General features: G+C 36.0%; 2 protein-coding genes across 4 annotated transcripts in view; both read right to left on the minus strand.

Annotated features, from left to right (window-relative positions):
* Positions 1–102: 102 nt before the first annotated feature.
* LOC127643471 (sialic acid synthase-like) lies at positions 103–5,623 on the minus strand. Its single transcript, XM_052126259.1, has 6 exons — positions 5,390–5,623; positions 4,622–4,837; positions 4,140–4,239; positions 1,586–1,740; positions 989–1,255; positions 103–580 (listed from the first exon to the last, which is right to left on the minus strand). Exons 1-6 carry the CDS (start codon positions 5,519–5,521, stop codon positions 371–373), a joined length of 1,080 nt encoding a protein of 359 aa, XP_051982219.1. The 5' UTR covers positions 5,522–5,623; the 3' UTR covers positions 103–370.
* A 1,754-nt stretch (positions 5,624–7,377) lies between these two features.
* LOC127643466 (bifunctional UDP-N-acetylglucosamine 2-epimerase/N-acetylmannosamine kinase-like) overlaps positions 7,378–16,431 on the minus strand; it is a 32,896-nt gene continuing 23,842 nt past the window's right edge. For all 3 annotated transcript variants that reach the window (XM_052126252.1, XM_052126251.1, XM_052126250.1), the window contains 8 exons: positions 15,855–16,067; positions 14,908–14,995; positions 14,574–14,784; positions 13,565–13,694; positions 12,965–13,186; positions 10,506–10,688; positions 9,007–9,123; positions 7,378–8,902 (listed from right to left, as the gene is read on the minus strand). In XM_052126252.1, the coding sequence (XP_051982212.1) occupies positions 8,667–8,902; positions 9,007–9,123; positions 10,506–10,688; positions 12,965–13,186; positions 13,565–13,694; positions 14,574–14,784; positions 14,908–14,995; positions 15,855–16,067 (1,400 nt within the window). In that variant the 3' untranslated portion in view covers positions 7,378–8,666. The remainder of the gene's footprint in view (positions 8,903–9,006; positions 9,124–10,505; positions 10,689–12,964; positions 13,187–13,564; positions 13,695–14,573; positions 14,785–14,907; positions 14,996–15,854; positions 16,068–16,431) is intronic.

The following is a 16,431-nucleotide window of genomic DNA, read 5'->3' on the forward strand; positions in this document are numbered from 1 at the left end:
GGGTAAACTGTCCCTTTAATGGGTTATTATAACCCTAACATGTTGATCAATACATCTAAATAATTCCTTTTAATTCAGTCATATAAACAAAATGTACAACACACAGCATGAGATTACAGATATGGCATAATTTGTTTTCATTTCCATTATTTATTCAACAGCATTTGGCAAATGATAACACAAAAGCAAGAACAGGTCTTATGAAAAAAAAAAAAAAAACATTTTTTGTTTTGTTTTGTTGTATTTGTATTTTTCTGCCAGACAAGACAAAATGTAGTGGCTTTATAACTGTGGATCTGGAATCATGCATATTTTGTATGTCAATTTCATTCCAGTCAGAATCCCATGTTGAAGAGACACTCAGTGTTCCTTAAGCTTTGGCTTTCTTGCTATAGTTGTCGACTGCATTGTTAGTGACACTCTCATCCTCCTCAATATCTATAGTCACTTTTTTCCCTACCAGCTGGAAGATGTCTTCTGGAGCTACACCCTTCGGTTCTGCTACTTTCACAGTCAGCATGTCAAGGGTTAGTTCTGTACCCTTCGGGATGGCTATCTTTGCCACCACAGATTTTCCCAGCTAGAGAGGAGTGGAAGACAAAATAATTATAGGAATGGTCTGACTGTGCAGATTACTTTTAAAACAATGTCTTTGTAAAAAAAAAAAAAAAAAAATGTCCCACATAAAACACAGAGGGAAGCAGAGAACCCAGTTAAAAATTAGAGGCCTACTTAAAAGGGTAATGGACAGAGGGAGTGGAAAGTAAATAGGAGGAAAGAAAGACGATGTTTTGGGAGGAAGTATAAGGGAAATGGAGAGATGACAGGAATGCAGTGGTGGCAGGAATGCAATGCTGAGTCTAACTAGGAAAAAAATTATAAAATAAATACATAGTTAACCAAACTATTCCCTTCAACAGAGGGCAGGTTCAGTACAAAATCTGCTTGGAGTGTTTGCAGCAAGTTTTTGTACTGGATTTGTTCTGACCTTATCATGGCAGGCCACCTCGCAGCACAGCATGCGTTTCACTCCGCTGCCCAAAGCTCTCTCCACCGTGCGGATGGATCGCACCAACTCTGCCAGCTCTGCGGGCTCCAGAGATGCTGCATGATCGCTACCCTTCCAGGTGTTGTCCAAGGTAACGTGGCGCTCCACGACCTTTGCTCCCAGTGCAACTGCCCCCACAGTGATGCTGATCCCACTTTCATGGCCTGAGTAACCAATGGGAATGTCTGGGAATTCCTTTTGGTATTCCTGTTGTTTGGGAAACAAGCATGTTTAATATATATGTTACTTTGCAGTTCATGATTTTGCGGGATTCATTTAGCTAATTGTAATTCAAGTAAACAGAATCCATTATTCTTTTGAGCTGCATGTGATCTATGATTTAAAATGATCTCTAGTCAAGAGGCCTATAGCTGATACTTTCCATTCAAATTGTTTTGAGTAGAATACATTTAAGTCTATAAAACATGTTTTTATGAAGATCAAAAAACATTAATAGTGCTGAACACAATGAATGTGATGTTGATAAATGTGTGCTGGTCCTTTTGATATAAATAAAGCAGGAGGTGGTCTCTTTACTGTGATAACTCGCAGGTTGACGTCCTCCGGATCTAGTGGATATGCACTCGTGCACTGCAAGATGCAGAAGTTTTGGTTTTGTTCCTTCACTGTCTCGTAAACTCGTCGCATCGTCTCCATTGACTGCATCCCGCTCGACACTATCATGGGACGTCCTGTTACACACAAGCACCAGATGTCAGTGTTTTCTATGAATGTCTTACCATTTTTTGCTTAACCCCTTTAATTCTGGTGCTTTTTGGGGCAGTTGCCTGCCATTTTTCACACTCAAATTTAAATGCTCACCATTCACACATACACTAGACTAATTGAACCCCCCTCCCACAAATACAATAAATAAAAAAAAAGACTCCAATTATTCATAAATAATATTGTATGTGTTTATAATCTCATTATGTTCACTCCATCTCCCTCCAAAGGTCTTATTTTATTCCACTTGATGACAGCAAGCAATAGAATAACCATTTTTTTCTCTCTATCACATTCCATCCAGGGGTTGTGTAAACCGAAATCCTCTGTCATCTAGCCAACCGACTGTTTTAAACATTGACGGATAATTCAAACGCTGTCCGCCGTTTTGAAATGTCCGTGTGTGTGTGTCCTGTTTATTGCCAGGTATTAAGAGGTGTATTAACAAGCACAATCAACATTAACACCTGGTAATATGAGTCTCTATTAACCAATTGTGTTTGGATTTCGAGAAGTGGGTCTCTGAATTATTGACTGCCTACATCAGTAATTGCATTAAATGTGTTAATGCATGATTAGTGTTTTATTTTATTACAATAAAGCGCAAAACATATAGTAACAAAATGAAAGCGTGATAAAGTAGTGCATTGTTTCTAACAATTACTTGCATTTAATATAATCACAAACATGACATTTAGAGCAGAATTGTCAGTTATTTTAGATCACTACTTGCATTAGAGCTTCAGAAATGTGTGATCTGTGATATCAAGCACATTAAAAAAGTTCCATAAACTTGTGCATGCAAGTACTGTATGCGCATTTTCAAATATTCTGATAGAACCTTTATTTCCTTTAAAAGCCACACATAACCGGCAAAGTGTAAAATCTTGTCTTAGCGCAGCGGTTGATTGACAAGTAGAATTTCACCCAAGGACCTATTGGTTTCACCAGACTTAATTGGGGAGTAAAAATATATAGCTAGTATTTAAGCCTATATACTGTCATGTATTGTATTTGACATTATAATAGACGCTAAGCATTTCCCAAGAATGTAGTACTTAAAAAATTAAAACAACGTACGATGGATAAAAATAGACCATGACGGAAACTCAGTCCGTCAGATTTACAGATAAAGATTTTTTCTAGTGCAACCTTTGATTCCATCACAATACAGATCTGAAATGTAGATGGTGCTATAATGTATTTTAGCTTTCACATATGTGCTCGTCCATTGACATTCAGTCTAATTTTCAGTTCATGCACCACCCTCATTGTTTCACTGAATATCTTAGCCTCTGAATGGACTAGAAGCTCCTCCCTTTTGTTCTCTTAATATTGTATTTATTGTACACGTATGCCTTTGTCTTACCTCATATGTTATATGTTGGTAGTATCTTCAGTTTTTCTTTTGTAATAATTGAACAAATTAAATCAAAAAAATGTTGTACATTTTATTAAAAAAATATATTTTTTATTTATTTAATTTATTTATCATTTTTATTTTAAAGAAATAAATTATATGTGATTTCAGAAAAAAAAAACTTAAACCATCATAATGGCTTAGTGAACTTATGTTGTTAATGAGCTTAGTGAAAATAAAAAAACACAAGTAGAAGATATTTGCATTTGATTTGGACCAAATGGAGCTACTGTATGTAATCTCAGTGATAGATGGTTTAAAAAGTCTCCCTAATGATATAGGAGGCAGTGGCCATTACTGTTTGATATCTTAAGGAATGATACTGCATTATACTAGAGCATTATTTTTATAGATAGCATATATTTATTTGTTTACTTAGTTTTGATAGCTTTCTTTTATTCAAGGTTGTTTTTTTGTTTTTTCCATTTATAATATCTTTAAGGGATGGATGGTGGGCTGGGTTGTGATGGTAATATATTGACTGAGCTATGTTGAACTTGTTCTTTAATTAATATTTTGTTTTTTTTACTAAAAAGTATATGATGCCAACATAAATGTTCAGTACATTTACCCTTGGAATTTACCCCTGTGGTCATATATATTTTTATATAATGACCACTAAACAGTATATTTTACTGATTTCCTACATGCTGTAGCTGTGCTAGTTTAATGTCTCGTTGCTGTGAGTGCTGTTGTCTCTTTCTTCTCCTATACATATATAATTTCAACATTCAAATAATATTTCATGAGCATTCATTTACTTATTTGATATAATAAGTGAGATAATTATATAGTCAACAGGTCATTATTACTGCAAATCCCTTAAAGACAAAACCCCTCCAATTTGCATCAGGATCTTAAACTCCCTATAGAGGTTTGTTTTGCAATAATGATGACTGACTGTCCATTTCCCTTCTGTAACCAATATGTTGTTAACTATTAAACCTTTTTGGGCCGTTTTCTTGAGGTAGGGGAAGTTGTTGGTGTCTCCGGATCCGACTTTGAAGAAAGGCACATTAAGCTCATCAAGGAATTCTACAGCCATCTTAAAGCAGGTACACAAGAGGACAAGAACACAACAATCAACACCAATATCATCATGTGTGAAAACAAGTTATTGGAGCTGAGCAAGTGCTGGGGACACAACAAAGCAATATGAGCAATATGATGAGCAATATGAATTGATATTTGAAAACATGAACAATTGACATCAGTTGCAGACTCTTTGTCATATATTAATTTCTATTTCTAATAAACAGTCAAAATATATATTTAAACATCTGGGCCAAATCTATTATTATTACCGGAAAGACTAACATTGCTTTTTTTTATTATTATTATTCCTCTATTAAACATTATGTATGTGTTTGTAAATATAAAGGTATAGTCTACTCTGCGTTATGTGCGCATGCGTAAATCCCGCTTACCTCGTCCATTCCTGACGCAGTGAAGAAAATGTCCACTTCTTTGGCGTACTGCTGCAGCTCTCTGTACTGCTCATGGCTGAACTCTAGATGGCGCTTGTGCTCTCCGTAAGTTTTTCCCCAGGAGTGTTTAGAGGTGTACGGTCGCTCCAGCGCTTTCTTGTTGAATTTGTACTCCAGTTCGCTCTTTTGAAACTTGGCACAGTCTGCCCCACAGTCCTAGAAGATGATAGTTAGTTATATCTCCTAAGTAATGACAGCAAAATGTATTACTATTCAATGCGTTTGTAATTAAATATAAATTATGAACAGTGCTCAAAATTAGTCAGTACAAATCTAGGTAATGTTTAAAGCATTTTCAGGTATTACTAATATGTAAAAACAGGTTTATTACATGTATAGTTAAATTAAACCCATTTCTAAGTTAGTGTCAAACATTACTCTATGGAAAACCTCCAAAAGCATAAGAGGGTGACTTGAGACGCAGCACCTATGAATTAAGTATTTTATTTACAGTATCAGATTAAGAGGACACGACACCTGTTGTCTACTGCACTTCTGCTGATAGAACAATTTTAAAAGTACATTTCATAGTAAACGAGTTTGTTTGCAACAGAATAGTGAATTATAGTAGTAAATTAATTCTAATTTACTAACCAGAAAATTTGCAAAACTCAGAAGATCAGTTTAAAAAAAGAAAATTACTTTCAGCCTTATAAAAAAATAATTAATTCTATGGAATGATGCTGACAGCCAAAAAATAAATCATACCTTTGCCATCTTAATCATTTTCTTGGCGATTTCAATGTCTCCTTGATGATTCTGTCCGATTTCTGCAATAATGAAACAAGGGTTGTTTCCTCCGATCATGCGACCGGGACACAGCTCAAATTTAAGAGGCATCTTATAAGCACAAAAAAAAAAAGTGACAGAAGTGCTACGAAAATGGCAGGTAGTGAGTTTGACTTGCACAAGTGCTCACTGCTTTCTTCAAATACCGATATGTGAGAGCTCATAAGACCCGCACGTCTTTCAAAATAAAAGTCCTCACTGGTTAATTTTTATCAAAGACAAGTCAGTCAAGTATCTTTGGAACTCTCTCGGACAGGCTCGAAAGCTATTTTCCATGTAAACAGGCGGCATAATGTACAACTCCTATCTACTTGAAAGGGGAAAGACAGAAATCTCCAAAACAGTTGATCAAGATTAAGGTTAAAGAATATATTTAAAATCAGCAGTAAAATCTGACAACAATGGTGTTATATGTTGTATTTCTTCACCTCAGAACACGCCAAAAACTAGTGCTAGTGCGCATGCGTGTTCTCGAATTGATTGACAGGTGATCTCTGTTTCTAAACGCTGATTATCTCTTTTAATTGTAAGGCGGGACTTCCTTTTCTACAACCACCGAGCGTTCCCATTTATCCCATTGATTTAAAATAAGAATTCAAATACCCTTTAAAGGGGGAACATACAAAACAATGGCTCACACTAATTCAAATACAAATTCAACTGTCATGCATAAACATGAAGTTTATGAACATTCATTCCAACATTTTCCAAGTGTCAGAGTTGAATTTGTCATTTTCATTCTGGGATGAATAAAATACACATTAACATCTATACACACAGTCTATATCACAGACTGTTTTTTAGATACATTTTAAGGTACATTGATTGATTTGCTAATCCTTTTTGAAAAAGCTCATGGTTTTCAATTCTATCTGCAAATATAGCTTGAAAGATCAAACAAGAGAATTTTGGATTTAGTCCATGTTTGTTAGCTTTAAGGACATCTATAAACTAGTGTACTCATACTCTTTATATTTAATTCACTTTTAGCAGATACACATAATTTTTTTTGCCTTCATCTTTCGTGGGGAAAAAGACCAAAATACTGATTACTCCAGCACTATTTTGGTTTGATTATTTCTATTATGAAAATGTCCCTCCGCCTAATACATAAAAGTACTGCAACCGATTAGCATGGAGCACATTGCTGTAACACAACTAGTACTTATGAGTTTTGTTGTTGTTGTTGTTAAAGGAATGAGCCCTTTAATATTTACTGCCCAAGTCTGCTCATTGTGGAGGCACAGTTGTGGACACTTTTCTTTCCCTCTAGATGGCTCACACAGGATAGCAAACTTACCAATCAAGCTCTGTAGGTCCACACAATTCATGTAAATGTGACCATTTAAAAAATTTTGAAGGCCCAAAAAGTGCATAAAGGCAGCATAAAAGTAATCTATACTCCAGTGGTTAAATCCATATCTTCAGAAGCGACATGATCAGTGCAGGTGAGAAACACTTTTATTTCTCTAAATCTCCACTTGAATTCTTTTTTTTTTTTTTTTGCAATTCACATTCTCTGTGTATGTTACCATCTACAGCGTGAGAATTTATTGTTAAAAAGGGACATAAATATTTTTCTGTTTCTCATCCACACCAAGAGTATTGCTTCTGAATATATGGATTTAAACACTGGAGTTGTATGGATTACTTTTATGCTGCCTTTATGTGCTTTATGTACATTTAAAGTTCTGGCCACCATTCACTTGCATTGAAAGGACCTTCAGAGATGAGATTTTCTTTTAAAAATCTTAATTTGTGTTCAGCAGAAGACAAAAAAAAGTCATACACATCTGGAATAGCATGAGGGTGAGAAAATGATGATGATTTTCATAGAAACGGAGAAAAAAAGACATTCAATTGTGAAAAAAAAAAACAAAAACTAAAATGCATCAATAAAGCATTGCATAGGAAAAAGTTTAATAATGAATGTGAAACCACTGATTTTTCAGTGTACAATTCTACAAGTAAAGCATTTTTTGACAGCATTTATGATATATATATAAACTTATATACAAGTTTATACATACACTTTAATGGCAAAAACTATGAACGCAGTTGTCCTACAATCTCTCATTAATTGTAAAATATAATGCTTATATATGAAGTGAGTGAATAACAGCATGTATGCAGTCCAGTTATAAATTAAAGCAATTCACTGGTAATATAATAACATTTGCGTTCAATGGTTTTAATGATCAAATAATATATTATAGAAAACATTGGACAAACAGCATTTTGTTTGTATTTTCATTCATTCTTTCATTCATACAGGCTGGATGATTGGAGTAAACAATTTAAACATATGGTGCTCAAAAAAATAAGAAAGACTTAGAGAGAGCACTAAAAGAGAGAGGGAGATAAAACCACATCAGTATATTTACAGAATCCACCATGTATTAAATACTCATATTTTCCCTGTGCATACATTCAAATTATATCCTCCTTCATAAATTCTTTATATAGTTAAATGTATCTTAGTTAGGTGTTATATCTACATTTTATAAAGCTATTAGGACAAAATAAATCTCACTCAGCTGAACACATTGAAGAACAATGGGAAAAAGAAATATTATTTTTTCCCTTCGTCTTCAGAAAAATTTGTTTATTAAATTCTGGACCATGTTGGTCGAATATATAAGGCCATTGCAACCAGATTTAGTGAAGTATTGAACAAATTACACTAAGGTTGTTGTAATCTTATCTGTTTGCTTATTTACTTGTTTGTGTGTTCGCGCTTAAATACATACTCCGTACACAGCCAGAGATCCCGCATACCTTTTTTCCTCTACCCTTGCACACCTTTTCCCTAACATGCATTGGGAACTTATTCGCTCTCTCCCACAGACTTTACCACACAAGGATCCCCAAGTACCAATCTTCAGTATGGACTATTATGTACACACTTTGCATCCCCCAAGTTTTTTATTTTTTAATAATCATTATTTGTTTAGTTTTCTCTTTTCATTTTGGTATTATGTAAAAAATAAAAAAGATAAAAAAAAAAATTATAACTCTGGATGGCAGATGAAAAATACAACTACTTCTGTTTTGAAACATGTGCTGATGTATATGCTGCTACACCCCAAAAAAAGAACTTTTCAGGTCAGGCTTTAAGCCACTATTGACTTAATATATAAACCAAGCACACGACTGGCCCTCAGTCCCAAAGTCTGTAACTGATATGTTCCTGGTTTCAGTAGGTACGGCGGGTGGTGTAGTCCAGTACCATGCTGGCGGCACCGAGCAGGGCAGGATCTTCAAGCTTAGACACCATGACCTTAGTCTCCTGTGCAGAGAGGAGAGCGCGCTGGCTGATGACCTGACGGACTGGATTCTCATAATGACTTGCCAAAACACCAGACAGGATCACCAGAGACGGGTTAACCATGTGCAGGATGTTCACGATACCCAAACCCAGAGCAGTGCCAGCTGTGAGAGAAGAGGAGAGACAGACAGACCATTAGAGGAGTTCTTTAGCACATACCTGTTAGAAAATAATCATTTGGTGCTTGAATGGTGCTGGTGGGTTTTACCTGTTTTAAGTATGCTCTCGGCTTTAGAGTTGCCAAGATGTGCAGCACTGATGAGATGAATAGCGTTCACCTGTTCTTTGTTCTTCAGAGTCATTCCCTCCACCATCAACAGGTCCTCTGTCATCAAAATGGAAAAACATGTAATTATAACATTTACATGCATTGCAAAAAAAAGCAGACATATTATGTAATTACATATTAGTTACATGTTAATAAGACATGTAAACTTTGTAACATATTTTTAATCACAACATTTCCATTAGAACCATAACCAAGAATTAAAATGAAATGAAATAACCCTAAAACACACAGTGTTCCCACATTGGTAATTAGCTTGTTCTTAGAACAGCAACACTATGTTGCTGTGATATAGTGCGCAACAGTGCCCACCCACTTTTTCAGCCGTCTTGATTCGGATAAAATTTTTCCCATTCACTTCTTCCATAAGGATTTCATAAATTCCTTCATAAAGAGTTCAACACTATGAACCAAACCAACCAAAACTGTGAATCACAACAATACAAACTTTGATTTGAAGCTAAAAAAGTACTTGAAAATGAGATAAAAAGTACAAGACTGTATACTTAACATCTTTAATGAGGGAATGAACTACTTGGATGACGCAATGCAAATGATGTAATCGAATTAAAAACTATAGGAAAATATAAAACTACTGTTTTAAAATTGTTGATAAGTATACAAACAATATATTTCTATTTTATTGCAAAAGTAGTTTGAGAATGTAGTGAGATCAACTCGACTGTATCATTCACAGAGCTTGTTTGCCATATTTTGATTGCTGTAATTCTCTAATTGGTGGATCGATTCTCTTTAATATCGTGGGGAAATTCTTCAACAAAACTTTATTTTTGAAAAATGAAGATGAAAGAGCACGAGCTGATGGCTTCAACAGAAGTATATACCCATCAATTAAAAACCTGAAAGCTCACGGTAGGTCTGTCTACAAAGGTTTATATGTTTTTGTTAGAAGTCTACACCCCTATGGAGAAAATGAATGGGATTTTACTTCCAAAACCAGAATGTTACGCTCTATTGTCATACTTTAGAATAATGTGGTCAGGTGAGTAGCGTCAATACTCTTACTGCACAACACTGCAGACCAGCATGCAGTGTGATTATTACTTCCTTATATCAGGGTTAGGTCCGTGTTTGTCTTTAAAGAATGAATAGATAATGGCTGGTGGTGCAATATGAGATATGATGAGGACAAATACAAAACCAACATTTGAGAGTGGGTGCAAGTTCACGTTTTGCTTTTTTAGCTTTGGTATGGTAAAGATGACAAAGATTATGTAGACAAGTGGAAAACAATTGTGATGATTAACGTAATGTTAACTGTGACATTTTACAAACGCAATACGATTTATGTTTTGTGTCAACTGAAAGGAACATTTGTGTCAGGGTGGGCGAGGCTGATAAATATGATTTAGTGCAAATGTCTGTGTGTGTGCGTGTGTGTATGCATATTTGTATCTCACCATCATGCAGTCGCTTGGCTTCTCTCTCTAGGGCAAGGCCTGATGAGTAAGCTTCTATACAGCCATGGCTGCCACACATGCATTCTGGTCCTTCCAAAGAGACTACGATGTGTCCCAGTTCTGCTGCACAATATGTGCTGCCGTGGATTAGTTCATTATGATGGATTATACCGCCCCCGATTCCTACACACACAAATGTCAAAATTCCATTGTTGAGTGTATATGTTGATTGTTTTAGATTCAGGCTTAATTTTATGCAGGTATTTCTACACTTCATCAGATAAATGTGATCAATCAGGAATCGAGAATAACAGCAGCTGGAGAAACCGTTATTTCTAATATGCATCTACACATCTGTATCCATAGGAAGGAAAAGCATTCATTTAATGCCATCGTACTCAACATTTTTGTGATACCAAATCTTTTTGTGGCCCACGTGCTGTTGTCATCACATAAAATTATTGAATATGTATGAACTTTGGGGTATCAATCTCTCTCAAACGGATAAAAATAGTCCCCGAATATAAATCTGATTATAAACCACTATATAACATGAGTGTGGGTGGGATTTGCAAGCGTGCATTGATAACAGTTTTTGAAACCGTTATAACAATATAAATATGTTTTATTTTACTTGTGTTAATTGCATGTGTCCATTATGTATTAAATTCCATTATGTATTTTACTTTCGCCTTTGTTACAGCATCGCAAATTTAACGAGGTCTACTTGAAACAGGATGTGATGCTGTATCTTAGCGAGGCTTTGTCCAATTGAAACGAAAATGTGTATGCTTCATCAGAACCGTGACCTGAGGGTACATGCGAAGTGTGGTGACAGCGCCACCTATCAGAATCCAAATGCGTAAAATCCAAAATGTGAAAAATGTCAATTATCCCTGTAACTTTTGAATCGTATATCCTAAAATCATGAGGTTGGTGTATGGATTCCTTGTATATTTTGAGCGCTGTCGAATAAAACAAAATTGGTATGCCTTATAGACAATGTACAGAGGGTACCCAAGCATTTTTGAGACAGCGCCACCTATAGTTCAAAAGACAACCAACAGTTTTGTGTGCTGACTCATGGTTTGTCTCTTGGCCATTCATGGACAATATCCACTGAGTGGTGCAGTGTGTAAAATTCTGTTCTAATTCCAAAGTTCGTAGGTTCGATCCCCACCTTCACAGGTCTTACAACTGAATTTATGTAGTACTGGAGATCTTTGTATTGTGCTTACAGAATAGTTGCAGGGTTTATTCCAGATCATGTTTGCTTGCCGGTATTCTTATCGTTCTTCTTTTTTCTCATTAATGGGAGTTTGAGGCAGCACTATGAAGCATACCTAGGAAAATTATAATATTTGGCAAACTGATAGGGATTGTTATGAATAGCCCCCAGACCAGGTTTGTGGTCTCTAGGCCAAACTCTATGCTGCCATTACCAGAACTAATAAAATGTACATTTCTTTCTTGTAAATTTTGAACTGTTTGTTCTAAAAATGTTTTTTAATGCAGCACTGACATTATAACTCTGTTGGATTGTGGCAGAGTTTTTTTTTTTGCTTCTCCTGTAAAATATGTCTCAGATGATCTTCTGACCAAACCTAACAGAAATGACTGAACAGAATTTAGATTTTCATCTTTGTTAAAAAGTTACGCAAATACCAATTAATTGGAGTGCCCGCTATGCTTAGCTGTGCTGACCTTCAGCTCAATCCTGCCCTAGGGTGACTTGCAAAGTGGAGTTTGTTTGCTTTGCGTGTCATATTTGGTCTAAGTGCTCTTTGTGTCCTGCTTAGTGTGGTGCTATGCTAAATTTAAGTGTTGGAAAATGGAAAATTCAATGTGCATGTCCTCATTCATTTCATTTTAATGCGTTACACTGAATACAAATTTCATTTTTGTGAGAATGCAGACTTTATCTGTAAAATTCCCCCTTTAAAAATAATGGTTTGATCTAAATTTGATTTAAGAGTGTGAATTATTTTGACCTCGTGAATCAAACAGATGTAAATTTCTCTTACACTCTATCCATTTTTAACTTTGTGTACACATATAGCACAAGAATAATCACTGTAAATAATGTAGTGTGGTGCAATATTTGATCAAATAAAGGCCATTATTTGCCATTTGTACAATGACTTCTACCCATATAACATTCAGCCCCGAAATCGAATGTAACCGTGTTGATACGAAAAAAGAAACATATTTTATGACCACTTATCATAATATTGGAGAGCATGCGTACCCCAATGTCTATTTAAAAAAATACATACAATGGAAAATGGTTTCCTAAGAAAGGCTTGTCTATGAAAAGGGAGTAAAGAGCTGTTTGAAAATGTTGTGGAAACTTGATAAACTAGTAACACCAGTCAAACAGCTCTAAAATTCATTGTCTTTTCTGCCACCCCACCCCATTGCCACATAGTAAAATCTGTAAAAAAACAAATTATTCAAACCGGTTCCAGTGATAATAGTGACAAAGTTCTCCACGCCATTTCCGTGGCCAAACTTTTTCTCAGCAAGGGCGGCACAGTTCCCGTCATTGTCGACCCAGACGGGCAAGTGGAGGGTGCTTGAGAGGGGTGTGCGGATGTCCACTGAACTCCACTCGTTTATCAGTTTTGTGGAGTGGAGGATCACCCCGTCTTGAGGGTTCACACGGCCCCCTGTGCTTACACCTGAAACACAATAAAATCTTTGAATAAATGGATAGATGAAAGGATAAGCTTTTTTACCAATTCTTTTCCATGACATTTCTATGATCATTCCAGTCATTTATGATCACTGGACAGAACAGAATAAAACAGTTTAGTATGCAAAAGTCACTCATAAGGCCTTCAATGAAAAAAAGACTGATGGTTCACGGTTCCTTGACGGCAAGCTTTACTCTACAGAAGGATTTATGAAGACCAATATCATTGAAATATTTTCATAGATAATGAAAAATTGTAGAGAAGAGCCAATAAAATGGTCTCTTTAGAAATTTAGAATGAATGGAAACATGGAAAACATGATATACAGATAAACAGAACAAATAGACCTGAGCGCAAACGTACCGACACCCAGGATTCTACAGTTGAGGTGAACAGCATCAGCCATGGCCTGTTTGCACATGGTCAGTATCAGCTCTATCCTCTCTTCAAAGGTCTTAGGATTCAGCTGAATGTACCTCTTAACTACTTTTCCCTGAAACACAAACATCCACATACATGATTAAATAAATAAACACCCAATCTCATGAAAAATAATAATGGAGGGAAAAATCTGAATTGCAAAGCGGTAGAGAAAAAAATTCAGGAAAACCAGAATTTCAGACAGGCACTTATTAAACACTCAAAAATCATGCTGAAAATAATGTAATTCTATTTTTTTTTTTAATAATAAAGAAATATTTTCTGAACCAGTACATGCATTCTGAGTGGATTTACAATAATATCCCATTTTTACCACAGTTTATTATATTGCAGCTCTTTGATTGTTTATTTGATCAGTTGGTAAGAGGTGGTACCTCTTCATCACTCTGACTGGAGGTATGATCCATGTGAATGTTATACACCTAAACCAATAATGTACCAAGTAAAATTACTGCATTCAAAAACAGATAAGTGTTGGTTGTTTTCTCGGCTGACTACACACCAGAAAGTGTGTTATGCAAACTTGTTTCTAAATTCAAAGTAAGAAGTTTACCAAAGTCAGTAATGTTTCACTGAGCAAAAATATAAAAATTGAATTGAATTTTTTTTTTAAGTCCACTTCACACACAGTAGGAACAGAGATTATGCAACCCTTCTGATCAAACTTACTTCTGTTTGTTGTACAAGCAGAGCTTTTAAGTTTTATTGAAATAAAATGTTGACACTGTATGTGCTTCCATATCCTGCTGAATAAAACATACATGCACACGTCATAAGCAAACACATCTTGTCATAACCAAACACAGCTGTGATGTTTCAGCCTGTTCTACATATTTTGGTTCAGGATGCTCTTCAATTACTCCTTTGATGACATGTCCAGAAGATGATCTGGATATCTATGCTTAAATTTTAAAAGTCTGCCATCGCATACCTTCATGCTGACAATGGCCACACGCAGGTTGGTCCCCCCCAGGTCTACAGCAAGAGCACTCTGGGTCTCCAGAATGTGGTCAATATCTTGAGAGATGCACTCCTTCACTGGTGGGAAACAGAACTTCTTCTGAAGTGGCTCAGATAGGTCGATTGTTTGAAGGAACTTCAAAATGCGTTGGACCGCATTTCCGTCACCGTAGATTTTTGAGCTAGTGGATAGAGTTAGAATGTTTAGTGGACATTCAGGGTGACTGAGACCCAAAATAGGATGGCTCTCTATAATAATTGATACTGATCGGTCAGTTGGTCAGAAACATTTAAGATCTTATTACCAGGGGTAGCGTTTTCCAAACTGCAGTTTCAGGGCCTGGAATATTTTATTATGCGTGTCTGCGTCTCGCACATGTAGAACATTTTCCCCTGTTGTAACAACAACATGCAATGGTCTAACTGGTTCATCAAGACATGAAAACTAAGTTACACAAAAAAGCAGTCTGTACTTTTTCTGAAGTATGAACTTACACTGATTTCATGAATACAAACTGAGCTGCATCGTTAATGTTCTTTCTTCTGTGGAACACAAAAGGAACTATTCTGAAGAATGCTTACACTGCTCTTTTCCATACAACAAAAGCGGAAGATGATTTATAGATATATTAACACACCAAAAGTTACTAGAATGCACTATATACAACTTCTGCACTATATTGCTAAACTGACCAGTCGAGTCGTTATTGGCTCAAATTCTTCCCCCATGTCATAGTTTAAAATAATCTAAATCCCATTTGTGCACATTTACACAAATCTTCACACATTCAAACGCGATTGGTCACAAGACATGGGAATATAAGAGATGTTTGACATCACTGACATCAAACCCGTTTAATGTCAATGAAGTCAAACATTATTTGTTCTCGCACATCTCACAACTGATCGCCACACAATGCGTTTTGAATGTTTTGGAATGAATGCACATGTGATTCTTTTATTGTATGAATAAGAGCATCTCCTTTTGCGTTCCACAGATGAAAGAAAATTATATACGTTTGGAACATTAGTGTGAGGGTAACTAAATGATGATAGAAAGTTCTACACTTAGCCAAGTTTCACCTTTGTCAGCAATTCATTTATCCATTAGCAGAATTATCAACTGAAAGAGTTCTCCACACCACTGAATAAACACTATAATGAGCACTGAACATATGATCAAATCTTAGCTGCTGTAACACCTAAATTTCTCTTTATAGATCAAAAAGGTATTATTCATATCTTATCTTACCAGTCTCTCGACCTGTCTGGCGATTACCCAGGTTAACAACAGGAGTCCCGAATGCTCCGGCCTCCCGAACTCCACAACTGCTGTTCCCGATCATACAGCCGGCATGGGAAACCAACTGGATAAACTGATCAAACGGAACATGCTTCACTGCACAGAAGTTTGGGTGCTGTTCGATTCCCTTTCTCCTCATCACACGAACCATCTCTTTACTGCCTTCATGAGACAAAGACAGAGCAGCTTAGGTGTTAATGTTGAAAGGGCCATATTCCAGTCTACAGAACTATTCACACAAAGACCCACATTTTCGGGGCAAATGTTAGTTCTGAACACAATTTTTTTTAGGAACAATTCATTCCCATGGCGCTTTTCACATTGGGTCCGACAAATCATCCGATGACAATCTTTTTTTTTTTTTTTTTTAACAGAGAGCAGTCAGACTTTTTTTTTTCTTTGGACTGCAATGAAAACTGACTGACCAATGAGATAAGAGCTTTTTGCAATTTTTCCAGTCACTGCGCTGCTGCACAATCCAGCGTGTTGGTGGTGCTAATCAACAGGCAAACACAGAGGTGCTGTG

This window comes from Xyrauchen texanus, chromosome 5 (genome assembly GCF_025860055.1).
Source record: "Xyrauchen texanus isolate HMW12.3.18 chromosome 5, RBS_HiC_50CHRs, whole genome shotgun sequence".
Taxonomy (NCBI): Eukaryota; Metazoa; Chordata; class Actinopteri; order Cypriniformes; family Catostomidae; genus Xyrauchen; species Xyrauchen texanus.

Bases quoted from the DNA above. Each gene is read 5' to 3' on its own strand.
- LOC127643471 (XM_052126259.1), bottom strand. From the start codon at position 5,521: ATGCCTCTTAAATTTGAGCTGTGTCCCGGTCGCATGATCGGAGGAAAC. The intron at 4,838-5,389 runs GTATGATTTATT...ATCATCTTCTAG, and splicing joins AAATGATTAAGATGGCAAAG to GACTGTGGGGCAGACTGTGC. The intron at 581-988 runs GTCAGAACAAAT...ACTCCTCTCTAG, and splicing joins AGGTGGCCTGCCATGATAAG to CTGGGAAAATCTGTGGTGGC.